Source organism: Mesocricetus auratus, unplaced genomic scaffold (genome assembly GCF_017639785.1).
Source record: "Mesocricetus auratus isolate SY011 unplaced genomic scaffold, BCM_Maur_2.0 Super-Scaffold_100676, whole genome shotgun sequence".
Lineage (NCBI taxonomy): Eukaryota > Metazoa > Chordata > Mammalia > Rodentia > Cricetidae > Mesocricetus > Mesocricetus auratus.
Genome location: NW_024429266.1, coordinates 63,339,243 through 63,356,144, shown reverse-complemented (window position 1 = coordinate 63,356,144; position 16,902 = coordinate 63,339,243). Strand labels below are relative to the sequence as shown.

Sequence of the window (16,902 nt, the reverse complement as noted above, 5' to 3'; positions counted from 1 at the left end):
TCCATCTCCCGTTTGCCTGCTTCTTTCTCTCCCATCACTCCACCCTCTACATCCTCACTTTCCACCGCCCTGACCTGGGTACAGGGCCACAGTGCTGTCTCAGCACTCTCAGGATCTCCACAGCTCTTTGTGGACCCGGCTGGTACGCCGTTTGTCTAGGTGCTTCCCTGCATCCAGGGTCTGTTTCTTGATGATCCCAGTCCTGGGCCCTGCCTGCAGGATGAGAGGAAGTGCTCACTTTTGGGAGAGATCAGGCCCTGGCCAAGGTTACGGCCACCACTGAGAGTCATCAGGCTGCTGTGGTTGCCAGCTCCATCTTGATTGGCTTATTTGTGTGTGTGTGTGTGTGCTACATCTGTGCAGGTGGTGTCCAATATCAGAAGGGGATGTTGGAGCCTCTGGAGCTGGAGTTCCAGGTGAGTCAGCCATCGTGGGTGCTAGAAAGTGCACTCAGGCGCGCTCCAACTTGCAGCACTGTCTGCTGTTTTCCAGCTATGAGTCTGAATTTTGTGCACAGTGTTAACCACCAAGGCTCCAGAGTCCTGCTTTTCATGGGGATGTCCACTTTTACTAACACCATTTACTGCAAAGACTGTCCTTCCTGTATGGAGTTTTCTGGGTTGCCTTGTCAAAAATTACTTGCCTGTAAATACTTGACTTTATTTTGGATTCTTTCTTTTGTTCAACTGGTCTACGTGTCTGTTCCCTGTGTCCACTCCTCCATCGAGTGTGTGTGTGTGTGTGTGTGTGTGTGTGTGCGCGCCTTTGACATGGTTTGAAATCAGGAGCTGTGGCGCCTCCAGCTTTGTTCTTTGTAATGTTTGATTTTTGGCTATTCAAGGTCTTCAGTAGTTTCCATATGGAATTTAGATTTTTCTGTTTCTGTGACTATACTTCATTAGAATTTCAATGGGGGTAATGCTGAATCTGTGTGCAGCTATGGGTAGAATGGGGCTTTTTGCAGTGTTGAGTCTTCCAGTCTACATACTGTTTGTGTTGTCTTCAGTTTCTCTCACCAATGTTTTATGCTTTCCAGTGTGCAAGGAGTTCATGTTGCTGGTTAAATTTATTTTCATTTCATTTTTTTCTTGTGAATATACTCATGTATGTGTGTAAAGGCCTGAGATTAACTGCCGGAGTTCTTTCTTTCTCTGTATTGTTTTGGAGGCTGTTGGTCCAGCCCGGCCTCGAACTCACAGAGATCTGCCTGCCTCTGCCTCCCGAGTGCTGGGATTAAAGGCGTACGCCACCACTGCCCGGCTCTTCCTTTTTTTTTTTTATTTAAGTTAGAAACATACTTTATCACATGTCAATCCCAGCTCCTTCTTCTTCTCATTCTCCCCATCCCTCCCCACCAGACCCCCCAGTCTCCCACCCAATCTCCACTCCCGATCCCCAGGGAGGGTGAGGCCCTCCATGGTGAATATCTAGAGTCTTGTCATTTGATCCAGGGCAGGGCCTAGGCCCTTCCACAAGAGTCCAGGCTGAGAGAGCATCCTTCATTGTGGGATGGGCACTCAAAGTCTATTTGCACACCAGGGATTAACCACCATCCATCCTTTTTATTTTGAAAAAGAAATCTCTCACTGTCCTGGAACTCTTCAAGTAGGCTAGTCTGGCTGGCCAGTGCTTTCCAGGGATCTGATTGTCCCAGTGGTGGGATTACAAATGTATACCACTGCTTGGTATGTGCAAACGAGTGCAGGTGCTCTCTAAAGCCAGAAGAGGGCAATGGATTCCCTGGAACTGGAGTTCAGGGGGTTGTGAGATGCTTGGTGCAGGTACTGGAAAACAACTTACGTCCTCTACAAGACGGGTATACACTTTTACCTTCTGATAGATCACTCCAGTTCCACTGCTGACTTCACTGTGGTTGCTGGGGATTGAACACAGGTCCTCACACTTGCAAGGCAAGCATTCTATCAACTGAGCCATCTCTTCAGCTACTATAACTGGGTTTGTTTTCTACATTTCCAACTTTTGTTTTATGTTATCCATCAATTTACATGCTCTTGCCTTGACTTTCAAATAAACCCTTTAGGGAAATTACTGTTTTATTGCTACAGAATCCTACAGTGCTGGATGGTTAATGATGGCTCAGTAGTTAGGAATGTACACCAGTTCCCAGAGCACTAAACCTAACTGTAATTCCAACTCCAGGGGTTCTAAAGTCCTCTTCTTCACTCAATGGGCATCTGTACACACACACACACACACACACACACACACACACACACACACACACACTTTTTTAAAAGAAAACAAATCTTAAAACATAAATGACTGCAACTTCTTATCATTCCTAAGCAGAAGATCTGTATCAATGATCTAAAGGCTCAGGAAATGCCTAGGAAGACAGCACGGAAGGAATTTTAGAGCCAGAGAATGGGGAGGAGTGCCACCAAGTGCTGCCTTCTGGACGTGGCATGGCCAACGCAGTCATGAACTCACTGCTGCTATTGTTCAGTTAGTTGCACAAGACCTGCCCAAGATCAAGTCAGTCAACATTCCAATACGTATGGGAGAAAGGTTAATTGAGGACCCACCCCTAACTAAGGAGCTATGGGCAGTTGATGGCTTCTGGGGTGGGAGAAAGTATTTTTCTCTATGGGTGTGGCCTCTGGTCGACTGCTCCAGTAGTTGGTTCCCCCATCATGTGCATATGGAGAGCACTAACTGGATTTGGTGGGTTATTAAAAAGAAAAGGGCAGGAATGTGGGAGGAGGCTGGCTGGAGGGGAAGGGTGAGTAGGATTGGCAAGTTGGGTATAATCAAAATACATTATTGCAAGTTTGAAATTGTGAAAGAATAAATAAAATGCTTTTTTTAAAATGAAAGCCCAATATGTGTTTGTTATTACATTATTTATAATTAATTTATGTGTTGATTTGTGTGTGTGTGGATATGTGCACATATGTGTCCAGGTGCCAGCAGAAGCCAGAAGAGGATGTTGGGTGCCCTGATGTTGTGGGATATTTTGATCTCACTCTGATACTCCCAAGTCTGCCAATAAAGTTTACTTTGAATCAGAGGGTGAAGCTAGCTACCTGTGGACTAAAGTTAGCCATAGAGGTTTTGGAAGACTGGGGACATATAGAGAGACACAGGAAGTAGTTGCGGCGGTGGGGGAGAGCTTAGAAAGATTCTTGTCCCTTTTGGACTGAGGAAGGAGAGAGCGAGAGAAGGTCACTATCACTTCTCTACTGTTTCTCTGATCATTCAGGTTCTTACTGATAAAGAATAGTTAGATTAATGCTTCACCCTGGAGTTGGATACATGAGCTGCTTGACATAGGTTCTGGGAACTGAACTCAGGTCTTCTTCAAGATCAGCAAGTGCTCTTAATCTCCCTGCTAGGTACTTTTAATAAAAAGTCACTAAATCCTCTTGCTAAGGGCGGGGGATAAGTGCTGCTGTTGTCTTCTGGTCACAAAGAAGGAAACCAAAGCACTAAGAGGCTAGGTGAGTGGTCAGGACCTGATTCAAACCCAGGAATCTGGGCTCCAAGTTCATCTGCTGCACATCCTCAGAGAACTCAGCATGCTGACACAAGGCAATCCTGAACTGGTTTGTGTATGCTAAGATAGCAAGATTCAGTAGATTCCTGATAAGATTTGAGTATAATTTCCATTAAGGCTGAAAATGCTATATCCTTTTACAATTTTAGGGCCAGATACACAAGGTTGCTTCCCTAGGGGGCTTGAGATACTGTGTCAGGCAAGAAAGAGAGTTTCTCTTTTACTTGGAATGTTTTAAAATAAGGACACCAAGGTCCTAGAGCTTTGTGCTTTTTAAGGTGCAGAGGTGTCCAACCTCTTGACACTACATTGTGACATTATCATTTATGGATGTGTTAGGCCAAGTTCAGATATATTCTGGGATGCCTGAGGCCCTTGGGCTGCAGGATAGACACGCTTGTTGGGGTATGGGAAAGCTGAAATACTAAGATGTAGGTTTGCTGTCTCTCTGCTGGGAGCAGCGCAAGTAGAATGGGTTTTCAGCAGTGTGAGCCTGTGACAGCTCTGTAGATACTCAGGGCAGGAAGTGGTGGAGATTCTGTTCCTTGGCTGCCCCTGGACTCAGGTTACCTAAGAAATGGACTATCTGCCAGATAATAGGGAGACTCCTTGCTTGGCCCTGAGTTCAAGATAGCCAAGTTCAGAGGAAGAGAGGTGCCTAACAGAAACAATGCTTATTAGCTATGTTTTACTTAAACCAATGGACAATTTTTCTTTGTATGTCCATGTATATGTGTCTGTATCCATGTGTGTGTGTTTGTGTGCACATATGTGTATAGGTATATGTGTGTCAAGGTCAGGGGTCAGTGTCAAATTTCTGTCTCTTCACCTTACATTTATTTTTATTTCTAGTTGTGTGTTTGGTGTATGTACCTGTGTAAAAGAGTGCAGGCACCTATCAGTTTCAAAAGAAAACAACAGATCCCCTGGAGCTAGAGTGACAGGTGGTTCTCGGGAGCCCAATGTGGGCATTGGAACACAACCACAGTCCTCTGCCAAAGCAAAAAGTGCTCCTAGCATCTACACCGTGTCTCTCCACCCTCCACTTTACTTTTTGAGACAAGGTATTTCACGGAACCTGGAGCTTTCTGTGTAGGCTCACTGGCTGACAGTGAACTTCAAGGATACTTCTGCATCTGTCTTTCCAGTGCTGAGTTCCAGGCATGCTCCACCACATCCAACTTTGTCATGGATTCTGGGGATCCAAGTTCAAATCTTCATGCTCTCGAGGCCAACACTTCACCAACTAAGCCATCTCCTCAGTTCCAGAGGTCTTCATTTCCCTCATTGAGACCCCGCTTTGCCCTCTATGTAATACAATAAAATATCTAGATTGTAGAAACCCTGGCCAAGAGCCACACAAGTGTGTCCTTAACAAGTGAGAGGACACTGAAAAGATTTTTGTTTTTTAAACTGGCCTTAGGAAAAGCAAAGCTGAAATGCACATTTCATTCCCCTACACCGTTGTTCAAAATGTATTTTTTTTCATCTTTACTATTAGGGAAGAATTTCAATTAGTTTGATCTTCACTTTGACTATGAATTTGTAATTTTCTTCTCATGTTAGCCAAGAAAATTTGATGAAAAGAATTGGGCAGTAATGGAATCTTGTCTTAGCAGAACAAACCAGAATACCACACCGAGCAGAGGATGACTGGCATTAAGCAGCTGGAGACAGGGTAAGTAACGGGGCAGTGGAGCAAAGACCTACCTTTCCCAGAAATGTCACTGTCCCAGTGGGTATAGAGAGAGGGTGCCCTAGTGCAGAAAGTGCCTAGGTGACAGGTGTACTTGGCCTGGATATTGCCGTGGGCTTGTCTGGTAGGTCATTTCATTCTCTGCTCCTCAATTTTCTCATCTGTAAACTGGGGACTACAGTATCTACTTTGCATAACTGTAAAGATAATAAACAGAGCAAAAACATGAGTCTTGAGCCTGGAGATACGGCTCAGCAGTTAAAAGTGATTGCTGCTCTTGCATAGGACCGAAAGTTGGTTCTTAGTACCCACATCAAGTGGCTCGTAATCGCCTGTAAATCCAGATCCAGGGCATCCAATGGCCTCTTCTGACCTTCCAGGGCACCTGTTCTCATGCGAGCCATGCACGTACACACACACACACACACACACACACACACACACACACACACACACACACACACACACACACACCGTAGATTTACTTTCAGCTTTTTGAGAATTCTCCACACTGTTTTCCATAGTGGCTGCACCAGCTCTGAATCCCAATAGTAGTGAATGAAAGTTCCCCTTTTCCAGAATTCTTTCTATCATTTGTCGTTTGTTTTCTTTATCTTAACCATTCTGACTAGGGTCGCAAGAAATAGTTTTAGTTTGCATTTCACTAATTGCTAAGGATGTTGAACACTTTAAAGATATATTTATTTTTTAGTTACCTTTCTTTCTTTTCTTTCTTTCTTTCTTTCTTTCTTTCTTTCTTTCTTTCTTTCTTTCCTTGATAACTATGTTCAGCTACACACCTAACTTTTTTAATTCAGTCATTTGTTTTCTTGATCATTTTTTGAGTTCTTTGTATATTTTGGATAACAGACTTCTATTGGATGTATAGATAGCAAAGATCCTCCCTCACTCTGGGGGACTCCTCTTCACTTGATTCATTGTTTTCTTTGGTATACAGAAATTTTTCAATTTTATGAGGTCCCATTTGTCAGTTGTTGGCCTTAATTCCTGAGCAAATGGAGTTATATTCAGCTTAACCTTTGTTGTATCAATGTCTCTTTTCTTCTAGTAATTCAGCGTTTTGTTTTCACATTGAGGTCTTTGGTCCACCTGGAGGTGATTTTGGGGCAAGGTGATCAATGTGGGTTCGGTTTCATTATCTAGGCCATCCAGTCCAGTGTGGGTGGAACCACCCCTAGACAGGCAGTCCAGTGTGGGTGGAACCACCCCTAGACAGGCAGTCTTGGGTTGTGTGAGAAAGCTAGCAGAGCAGAAGTATGGGCAAGACTGCAAACAGCAGTCTTCCTCCAGGTTTTCTGTTTCCGTTCCTGCTCTGATTTCCCTCAGTGACTGACCTGGTAGTGTGAACCAGATAAACCCCTTCCTCCTCAAATTGATTTCAGGTGGGGTGTTTTACCATAACATCTTGAAGCAAGCTAAAACACACAGTGAAAGGTGCCTATGAACAAAGCGTCTTGTTTGCTGGTCTCCTCCAGAGTGACTGTGCCTGTTACATCTGCAGCAGCTTAGTGTACTTCCTTCTTCCTCCCTCCATCCCTCCTTTCCTTCCTTTCTTTTGAGACAGGGTTTCTCTGTGTAGACCTGGCTTTCCTGGAAACCACTTTGTAGAGGAGGCTGGCCTTGAACCCAGAGATTCGCCTGCCTCTGCTTTCAGATTGCTGGGATTAAAGGTGTACACCACCACCCATATCTTCTTTTTTAACATTTTTTACATGTCATTTTTATTGATTATTTGGGAATTTCACATAATGCACTTCAATCATTCTCACTTCCCAGTCCTCCCAGGTCTTACCCCCTACCCTTGTGGCCTACCTAACAAAAAAGATTTTTAAGAAGTTCATTTTGTTGTTCATATAGTCACCAGAGCATGGTCAAACGCCCAGTGACATCCGTGTTCCTGCTGATTGTAGAGGACAAGGAAGCTTCCTCTGCAGTGACATTGAAGACTTAAGTCTCAAAGTTGAGAATGGGAGACATAGAAGGCTTCAGTGACAACCCCCACCCAGAAACAAAAAGCGACAACCTAGACAGGAAGCCTTAAAAAATTGCCGGCAGGATGCTGAAATGTAGCTCTGCACAATAGATGGATACTGGGGGTGGGGTTGGTGGGTGATGACTCACTTTTCTTTAGTGTACTTCTTACTGAGCCTGCAAGTACTATTAACTCTAGTCCTGAGCCAGGTTAGATACTTAGATTAATTCACCCACAGGTCTCGCTTCCTTTCCCTCCTTGTCTCTGGGAATTGCCCTTTTCAGGTTACTACTTTTATGTATTTTACTTTTTCTTAAGAAAGGTGGGGGATGTGGCTCTAGGATGTTGCCTAGAATACATGAAGCCCTATGTCCCAATTTAGGTCATAAAAGAAGAGTCGTGGTTCATGCATGCAATCCCAGCACTTGGAAGGGGGAGGCAGAAGGATCAGGAGTTCAAGATTACCCTGGCCTACATGGAGTTGGAGGCTAGCTTGGGCTACATGAGATCCTCTCTCAAAAGAAAAAAACCAAAAACAAGAAAACAAAACAAGACAAAACCCAACAAAGTGAAGTTCTATTTTCAAAACTCACACTGCTATGGCTGAAGGGGACTCAATCTATTTTCTGTCTTTAAAATGTTGACCCAGGCACGGTGATGGAGACAAGGAAGGGCTGTTGTCAAGATGGGCAGGGACTAAAAAGGACCTCTTTTCTCAGATAGTAGTGTTTGATTAGGGTGAGCTCTCCACCCTGCCGCCTCCACCTAGCAATGTCTGCACACATTTTGACTGTGGAGTGTCTCTCAAAGTACAGGTCTTTCCACTCTGTTTTGTTCCCACCCTTATCTTCGATTTAGAGTTAGAAGATGAAATATCTAACTCTGGGGGGCTGAAACTGCCTCTAAGAGTACCCCCACCCTTTTAAGCAGTGGACCTCTGTGACAGTGGGCAGGTTCCTGTTCTGGTCCTTGAGTTTGGGAAACAGCTTCCTCTCCAGGACGTGGTTCAGTAGCCTGACATCAGGAACAAATGGAACAGGTGTCTTTCCTATCCCTATGTGTTCTTAGCTGCGGGTGAGTTCTGCCTCTGGGGGAGAGAGTGGCTCCATGACACATACAGAGGTTCTTCAGAGTCCCTGGGCAGGATGGCTAGGCAGCGAGCGCACTGTGTCAGACACTAGGAGGCTTGGAGCCAAGCCAGGTCTCAAAGAAGATCTCATTAGCTTGGTGGTTGCTGACTTCAACGCAGTAATTCATTGCAAATACCTGGGTATCCCTTAATCTGGGCACTACTGGGAGAGTGTGTGTTCACCTGCCATCCAGGGCAAGCCACAGCCAATCTAGTCCTATAAGGCAAGACATAAGACATCTCAGTTACCTGAAACAGTGGGAACCCAGTCTGGTGACCTTTTTTTGTTTTTGTTTTTAGTTCATCTCTCTCTAGAAGGCCAGGAGCACCGTCCGGCTTCCCAGGTGCCACACCTATTCTGCAGGCTGGCTGGTCCCCAAAAAACCCTCAAAGGCTGGCCTGGAGGCTGTTGCAAGGGTGAGGAGGGAGGTGCGGCTGTTCGTTTTCCTGCCACAATCTCTGTGTTGAGTCACAAGCGCGGCCGGGCTGGTTTTGCAGCAGGCTGCTGAGCAGAAAGAGCTGTGGTTAATGATTGACCCGTGGGAGACCTCTTGCTTCCCTCCTGCAAGTCGACAGGGAGGCCAGTGCCAGGGACCTGGAAGGGAGAGGAGGAACCACAGCAAGGCAAAGTACTGCGGGTCTCGCTGTGAGTTGGTCAGGGAGGTCAGAGCCTGGTCCCTTCTTACTGCAGAGCTGCTGTCTCCAAACCCCACCACCACCCACCGGCGCCACCAGGGATTCTAGGGTGATTTATTCCAGGAAGTTTCAATGAGAAAGCCGAAAAACTAAGTCACCCTTGGCCAGCCAACTCCAGTGACGGAAAGTGCTGCGCCCACGCTGGTGAGTTGCGAGATTTCTCTGGGCAGAGGAAGGGAAGTGGAGACCTTTGGGGACCTGGTAGCCTGGCTCTCCCTTCCTCATGGCTTCATCCAGTATCTCCAGCAATGTCTGTTCCCGTGTCATCGATCACAGCCATGTCCCCGAATTTGAGGTGGCCACTTGGATCAAAATCACCCTCATCTTGGTGTACCTCGTCATCTTCGTAGTGGGCATCTTGGGCAACAGCGTCACCATCCGGGTTACACAGTTATTGCAGAAAAAGGGCTATTTGCAGAAGGAGGTGACAGATCACATGGTCAGTTTGGCTTGTTCAGATATCTTGGTCTTCCTGATTGGCATGCCCATGGAGTTCTACAGCATCATTTGGAACCCTCTGACTACACCCAGCTACCCGCTGTCCTGCAAGCTCCACACGTTCCTCTTCGAGACATGCAGCTATGCCACATTGCTGCACGTGCTGACCCTCAGCTTTGAGCGCTACATTGCCATTTGTCATCCCTTCAGGTATAAGGCCGTGTCTGGACCTTGCCAGGTGAAGCTGCTGATCGGTTTTGTATGGGTCACCTCTGCCCTGGTGGCGCTGCCCTTGCTCTTTGCCATGGGTATCGAGTACCCCCTGGTGTCTGTGCCTACCCACAGAGGACTCAACTGCAACCTCTCTCGCACCCGCCACCACGAGCAACCTGATACCTCCAATATGTCCATCTGCACAAACCTCTCCAGCCGCTGGACTGTCTTCCAGTCCAGTATCTTTGGGGCCTTCGCGGTTTACTTGGTGGTCCTGGTGTCTGTGGCTTTCATGTGTTGGAATATGATGAAAGTGCTCATGAGGAGCAAGCGGGGCACTCTGGCAGGGACAGGGCCACAGCTGCAGCTGAGGAAGTCCGAGAGTGAGGAAAGCCGGACAGCGAGAAGACAAACCATCATTTTCCTGAGTGAGTCTGGGTGGCAGGGGACTTCTGAGGGGTAGCTGCTTAAGGGCCCTGGTGTTCATCCGGCGTGTGTCTCTTCTTTGTGTTTAGGAGATCTGTGGTCTGTGACATTGGAAGGTCTGGTACATCATTTCTGTGACTTCAGGCTATAAACAAAATATCTTGGATGAAAATACTGGGAGATAAGAGGAACAAATTAAGTCACCCAGGACAGGCGTGAGTCCTTTGAAAAGGAACATGCTCTTCAGAGATAAAGAGAGTGACTCTTATCTTCTGATTCGTGGACCAGAGAGCCTTGATCAGGCAGGGACATTTTGTCCCCATTTTTTTTGTCGTCCTCCTCAGGAGAGGCTGGCTTGTCAGGGATACTGGCTCCCGAGATTTCTATTTCTGGCAGGAATCATCTGCAAGTCTTAAGAAAATGGAGCTCTCATACGCTCACCCTGAGATGTGCATGATACTGCCTGCTTGGGGCCATGGGTCTGTGAGTTCCTGGAAACTCACCTGGCCTCAACATTTCTTTGTACCTCTTTTCTTGGGCAGAGAAAGCTGTCTGTGGCCCAAACATGGAGGTGATACAAGTATTTCAAATTGAGGACCTTCTCTGGATTTAAGGTGGCTATTTCTAGGGAGCCAGTGATATAGAAGCCCCAAATGTCTTCAGGTGTCTTCAGATGCTAGAGATGTGGTCATGATATCATGCAGGAAGCCCTGAGAGCATGACATAAACTCGATGTGACATACCATTCTTGTCATCCTAGCACTGGGAGATGGAAGCAGAAGGATTGGAAGTTTAAGGCTATCCTTTGCTACATAGTGTGTTTTGAGGCTACCCTGGGCTCCAAGAGACCCTGAAACAAAAGCAAAGCAAAAAAGAGAGATGTCTCAGCAGTTAAGAGGATGTACTGCCTGCTCTTCCAGAAGCCTCTAGTTAGATTTCCAGCACTCTTGTCCAATAGCTCATAACTACCTGTAACTCAAGCTCCAGGGGGTGTGAAGGCCTCTTCTGGGTGAACCTCGCCTAACATCCACAAACACTCACACAGACATACACGTACATATATGAGTAGTAATAAAAATCTTAAAAGAATAAAACAAAACACAAATTAGAAGAAGGGTTTTATTGAGGTCCTCTGGGAGCCTGGGCTTTAACTCAGACATCTGAGGGTGTGTGTCACCAAACGGCTAAAAAGTATTTTTCAGAGGAAACAAGGAAAAGGTGACGTCGTCGGCATAGGTATGTGAGTAGGAGTTGGGCCAAGTGAGAGTTGAGATTCCGAACATTTTTCTTCTCTTTTCCCCTTTTCAGTGTGCTCTCATCAGAGAAACCAATCCTGGGGTTGTTTGTTTGGATATCACAAACTTGAGTAGCCAGCTCCAGAGCAGGGGTTCAGGCAGGGGTGAAACAGGGAGGCACTTGTGTAAGGGTCAACCCTGCTTTTGACTGAGTGTGGGTCAGATGCTGACTTTATTTTAATCTAAGTCTGTAGAAAATGCTAAGACACTGGTTTGCACGATATGGGTGGTCATCTGACATCATTCTGGGTTCATGTATCCTGGAACAAACAATTACATCAAGGACATTTAGATTGTGGTATAAACATAGACAGTTTATTGTGAAAGAGGTCACCCCCAAGCAAGGAAACAGGCCAGAGTGTTGGAAAAGAAAGATCAGAATCTCTATGGCCCTGGGTCCCAGAAGCTGTGATCTTCTGTGGGCCATTTACACAGAGTTCACCTTATCCTACACTTGTATAGTGTTATGCTTTCTGCTTAGCTTGTAGCCCTTAGTGCTCCATATGTTAATCTTAATGCTCTTTCCTCTGCCCTTTTCCTGCCATAGCTGTGCTGGGTCGCATATGCGTCCATGTTATAGAGGAGGCATTTGAGACTTCAAATACAGACTGCGAGGAAGCTGGGCTGCTAGAGTCCTTAGCGTGTCTCCAGCACTGCATAAAACCAGAACTGAGGGTACATGCTTGTAACCTCAGAACTCTGGAGGTGGAAGCTGGAACATCAAAAGTTCACAGTTATCCTCAGCTAGCCTAGCCTGGCACATACGACACCCTGTTTAAAAACAGCCAACCAACCAACATCCACAAGACCCACCTCACAGCTAGGAGGGTCTGGCCCAGGCTTCCATAGTCCTGGTGGAGGAAAAAGATGTAAGACAGGGCACAGACAGGGAAGGAACAACCCAAGTTGGCAGGATGGTGTTCTGGGGGTTAAATGACCTGGAACACGACAAGGGCTCTGATGACAATTCAGTCTCTGTCACCCACTGTCTGCTGATCAAAATATCCCAGGAGTAATAGAAATTGTGTTTGCTTGCTTGAAAATTTGGTGAGAAACTTTTCTCCCTTCTAAATCCTCCTAGACTTAACTTATTTTTTCCATTTTTTAATTTATTTAAATTAGAAACAAGCTTGCTTCATATGTCAATCCCAGCTCCCTCTCCCTCCCCTACTCCCCCATTAAACTTATTTTTATATATGTGTGTGAATGTGTGCTTGTGCATGCAGATGCTCAAACAGACCAGAAGAGGGCGTTGGATTCCTGGAACTGGTGTTACAGATACCTGTGAACTCCCATCATGGGTGTTGGAAACTGAACTTGAATCCTGTGGAAGGGCTGCAAATGCTCTTAACCACTAAGCCACCTCCAAAGTCCCTACCTTTTACTCTCTGTCTGGTCAGTCTCTGGTTTTTTTGTTTGTTTGTTTGTTTGTTTTTTGTTTTTTTTTTCTGTTTGTCTGTGGAGATGGACAGTTCATCTCCCAGTAGGAGTTAAGATGAATGTTAACCTCTACTTGGTGTATATGCTCATAGAACCCCTGACTTTTATTTGAAGATGGACAGCACCTTGGAGATCATTTCTCACAGTAGAAATTGCTGCAAATGAGTTCCTCCTCACTCTTCTCTCCTTCCCTTCTAGACTTCTCCTTATTCTTTATAACAACTGTTTGTTAATCACCTACTGGCTCCCAGCAAAGACATTGATGACTGACAATCAGGTACTCAGTGTGTGATAAGAGCTGGAGAAATTTGCCATTTGTATTTAGCCCATCTTCTCTGTGGTAGGTTTTCAATGCAGTACTTGCAAATGCTGCCACCCCTCCCCAGTGCGTTTCAAAGAACTTTTAAAAAATAGGAACCTCGCTAATTAACTCAAGTTAGGGAGTAAATTAATGGAGTGAAGAGGAGGAAACTATGGCTTACATCCATCAGATTAATACGATGCAATTTGCTTTGTGGGTTTCATAAACTTGTGCTTTGGGGCATTTTTAACCCAGAACAAATGAACATATAAATTGTTTACAAACCACTGAATTTAATATAGTGATTTAGCTGTCTTTTTAGTACTTCATATAACAGATGGATCAAATGAAAATAAATATTTGCTCAATCCAAACATATTTTGAATTTAATATGAAATGTAAATGACAGCAAAACATAATATGTCTTTGGAGCACTTGAAGCAATAAAAAATCAATTAAGGGTTCCCCTGTCATTGTTAAAAATTCTAACTTCTCTATAATGGAGCTAAAATTCATAAACCCAAGCAAGATGAGGAAGCCTTTGCAGCAATTATTAATTTTCTTTTCTGCATATTTTTGCGGTTACCCCCCCTCCCCCATATTGAGGTGCTGGGCTGGTGACTAATGAGAACAAATGAGGAGCTCTGGGAAATGAAACAGTACTGAGCCAACTAGGTCCCAAGCAATTTTCAGGATAAACCCTAATAACGCAGAAGTGCCTATTCCTCAAAACCTTTGTCGGACTTCCACTACTCCTTCCCTTTTTCTCTTTTTCATTCCTCCCCCCTCCTCTTCTTTCCTTCTTCCCATCTGTGTGCGATGTGTATGTGTGGGGGTACATGGGCCATTCACATGGGGCACTTAGATGCAGGCAAGCACTCATACACATCAAAATAAATGCAGTCAAAATGCAAATAGATATAATTTTTTGTGGCACTCCAGAAACTTTTCAAGGCAGCAACTTCCATGTAACCTTCGGGGCACATTAGAATTCCATGAAATAAATGAAAGGGAACCAAAGAAACCCATGAATCAAATGTGTCCAGCCAATAATGTCAACGAGAGCCTATCTGACTTACACTAGGTAATCATGAAGGGACAGAACATTGACAAATGTAACCCCACTGTAGGAACTTCAGCAAGAGTGATCTGGAGGGAAAACACAAAGGAAGTCCTCTGGAGAAAGCCATTCTATAGTATCTTTGTTAAAATATTTATCGTGTGTGTGTGTTTTTGTGTGTGTGTGTGTGTGTGTGTGTGTGTGTGTGTGTTTACATGTACTCAGGGAGGCCATAAGAGAACATCAGATGCCCTGGAATTGAAGTTACAGGCAGATGTATATCAATTTATGTGAGAGTCAGGAACTAAACTTGGGTCCTCTGCAAGAGCAGCCAGTGCTCTTAACCAGTGAACCATCTCTCTAGCCTCTAGTTTGCTTCTATTTGAGACAGGGTCTCAAGTAGCACAGGCTGACCTTGAACTCACTAAATAGCTGAAGATGCTCTTGAGTTTCTGGTCCTCTACCTTCCAAGTGCTAGGATTCAGTCCATAGTGCTGGGATGGGATCTAGGACTTCCTGCATTCTCAGCAAGGTCTTTACCAACTGAGCCAGATCCCTAGCTCACCATAGGAACATGGTTTAATAGTTGTTTTCTTGACTAGTTTAATGTTTCAGGGAAAGATATTTTCTGTAGTGCACAATGATCTATCAACCCCATCTCTCAGGAAATATCATCAAAATTAAATTAGTAACTTCTTAGTGTAAGATAGTATTTTGATTCAAATGCTTGAATATACCAGGAGAAAGTTTTACCTCAAGTACTCAGATTATTGCCATTCTCTTTCTTTTCCTTTATTGATGTAGATGCGGCTATAATAAATGATATCTCCTGTTTATTTTCTCTATTTGTGAAATCCATCATAAATTGCAAATTTCCTGCGATCAGCCCGGTAGACAAATACAATAATGCTGCTTTATTTGTATAATCAGGCTGTCTCAGAGATTTCATTTCTCTGTTGGAGACACGCACAGCATTTGAGGAGGGGAATATTGGAATCTTAGGCCCCATTCATTAGTATGCCTGTTCATCTGTCTTTGTTGCATGCTCCATGGGGGCTACCAGAGTATAATCAGGGTATAGGTGCTTTGGTTGCGCAAAGCATCCAGCTTACTAATGTCCAAACTGTGCAGAGTAAAACCTGTTTATGAGGAGACAACATGTGAGAAGAATATTAAGTTGGAGGTCCAGGAGTCTTGTCTGGTACTGGACAATGACCCCTGATATACCATTACCAGCTCTCACTGCCCCCTCCCCTCTCTGTGTCTGTCTGTCTCTCTCTTTTTAGATTAAACTTTTTTTCTGGCTGGGTGTAGTGGCTCATGCCTTTAATTGCAGCACATGTGAGGCAGAAGCAGGTAGATCTCTGTGAGTTCGAGGCTGGCCTGGTCTACATAGTGAGTAGCCAGAGACCCTATCTTGAAAACAAAACAAAAAAGAATTATATGTATGAGTATTTTACTTGCTTGCGCATATGTGCACAATGTATGGGCAGTGCCCCTGGAGGCCAAAAGGTGAGTTGGATCCCCTAGAGCTGGTGTTACAGATGATTGTGAGCTGCCATGTGGGTTCAGAGAACAGAATTTAGGTCCTCTGGAAGAGTAGCCAGTGCTCCTAGCTCCTGAACCCTCTCCAATGACTATTTTGTTTGCTTAGACAGGGTCTCATGTAGTTCAAACTAGCCAAGGATGACCTCAAACCTCTGATCCTCCTGCTCCAACCACTGAAGAACTGGGATTACAGGTACGTACCATCACACCCAGTTTACGCAGTTCAGAGACAGGAATCCAGGGATACATACCTTCCTGTCCATCACTCTACCAACTAAGCCACAACCCACCCTTGCCTTTTCCTTCTGTTATCTCCCAAGACAGTTGACTCTCCAACTTCAATTCCTTGCAAGCTGAGTTTTAGAGAAAAGTTTGGCCACATCCTTTAGTTCTGGGCATCCTACTCCCACTTCAAGGGCTTGGAGAAGTGGTTGAACTCTAGAGGTTTTTTATTCTGTCTAGTTGTTTTTCTGTCTGATGCTACATGCTTTCATCTCTACAACTCAATTCTGTTTCCAAGTTCCTATATTTCTCTAAGATCTCAGGTAATCTTAGCTTAACCTCATTAAAACAATGCCCCTGACACAAAACTTTGACACCAGGTGAAAGATCTTGACATCAGGGACGTCTGTTTGGCTAGGGACTCACACACAGTGTCTCAGTCTCAGTAGAGGCCCAGGCTTGTGTGTGTGTGTGTAGGCTGCTGCAGGTACTGTGACCTGAGCAGAGAAGGTTGGATTTTGATATTACATTCTCACACTTAGAGCACATTTTAGCAAGGAAAGCCTCAGGGAGAAAGTGGGCAGTAACATTTTGAAAATATTAATGTGCTTTTATTTCCTCTTTAAGTTGACATTTCCTCCCTCCCCAGCCACCTCACTCAAGGCTAAGCCAGGAGGCTAATGGCCCCAGAGGAGAGAATAGCAGGTACTGCCTGCTCTGCACGTGACCTGCATCAGTTTGGAGAACAGAGGCTGTGTCTCTTGACCTCCTGAGCTGAAAGGTCATGTTGAAAGCCAGGCTTTGTGATGGGTGAAAGAATCTGAATCTCCTAGATCTCTCCCTTTAATGTTTCCAGAGCACAGATCGTGCTCTAGACCACTCACCTTCAGACACTACCACAATGAGGAGCTGGGACAATCCTTGGAAT

General features: G+C 45.0%; 1 protein-coding gene across 1 annotated transcript in view; it reads left to right on the top strand.

The window, feature by feature from the left end:
• The first annotated feature begins 8,827 nt into the window (after positions 1-8,827).
• The window catches only part of Gpr39 (G protein-coupled receptor 39), a 187,896-nt gene continuing 179,821 nt past the window's right edge, over positions 8,828-16,902 (top strand). The window contains exon 1 of the mRNA XM_021232883.2: positions 8,828-10,110. Within this exon, the coding sequence (XP_021088542.2) occupies positions 9,255-10,110 (856 nt within the window). The 5' untranslated portion in view covers positions 8,828-9,254. The remainder of the gene's footprint in view (positions 10,111-16,902) is intronic.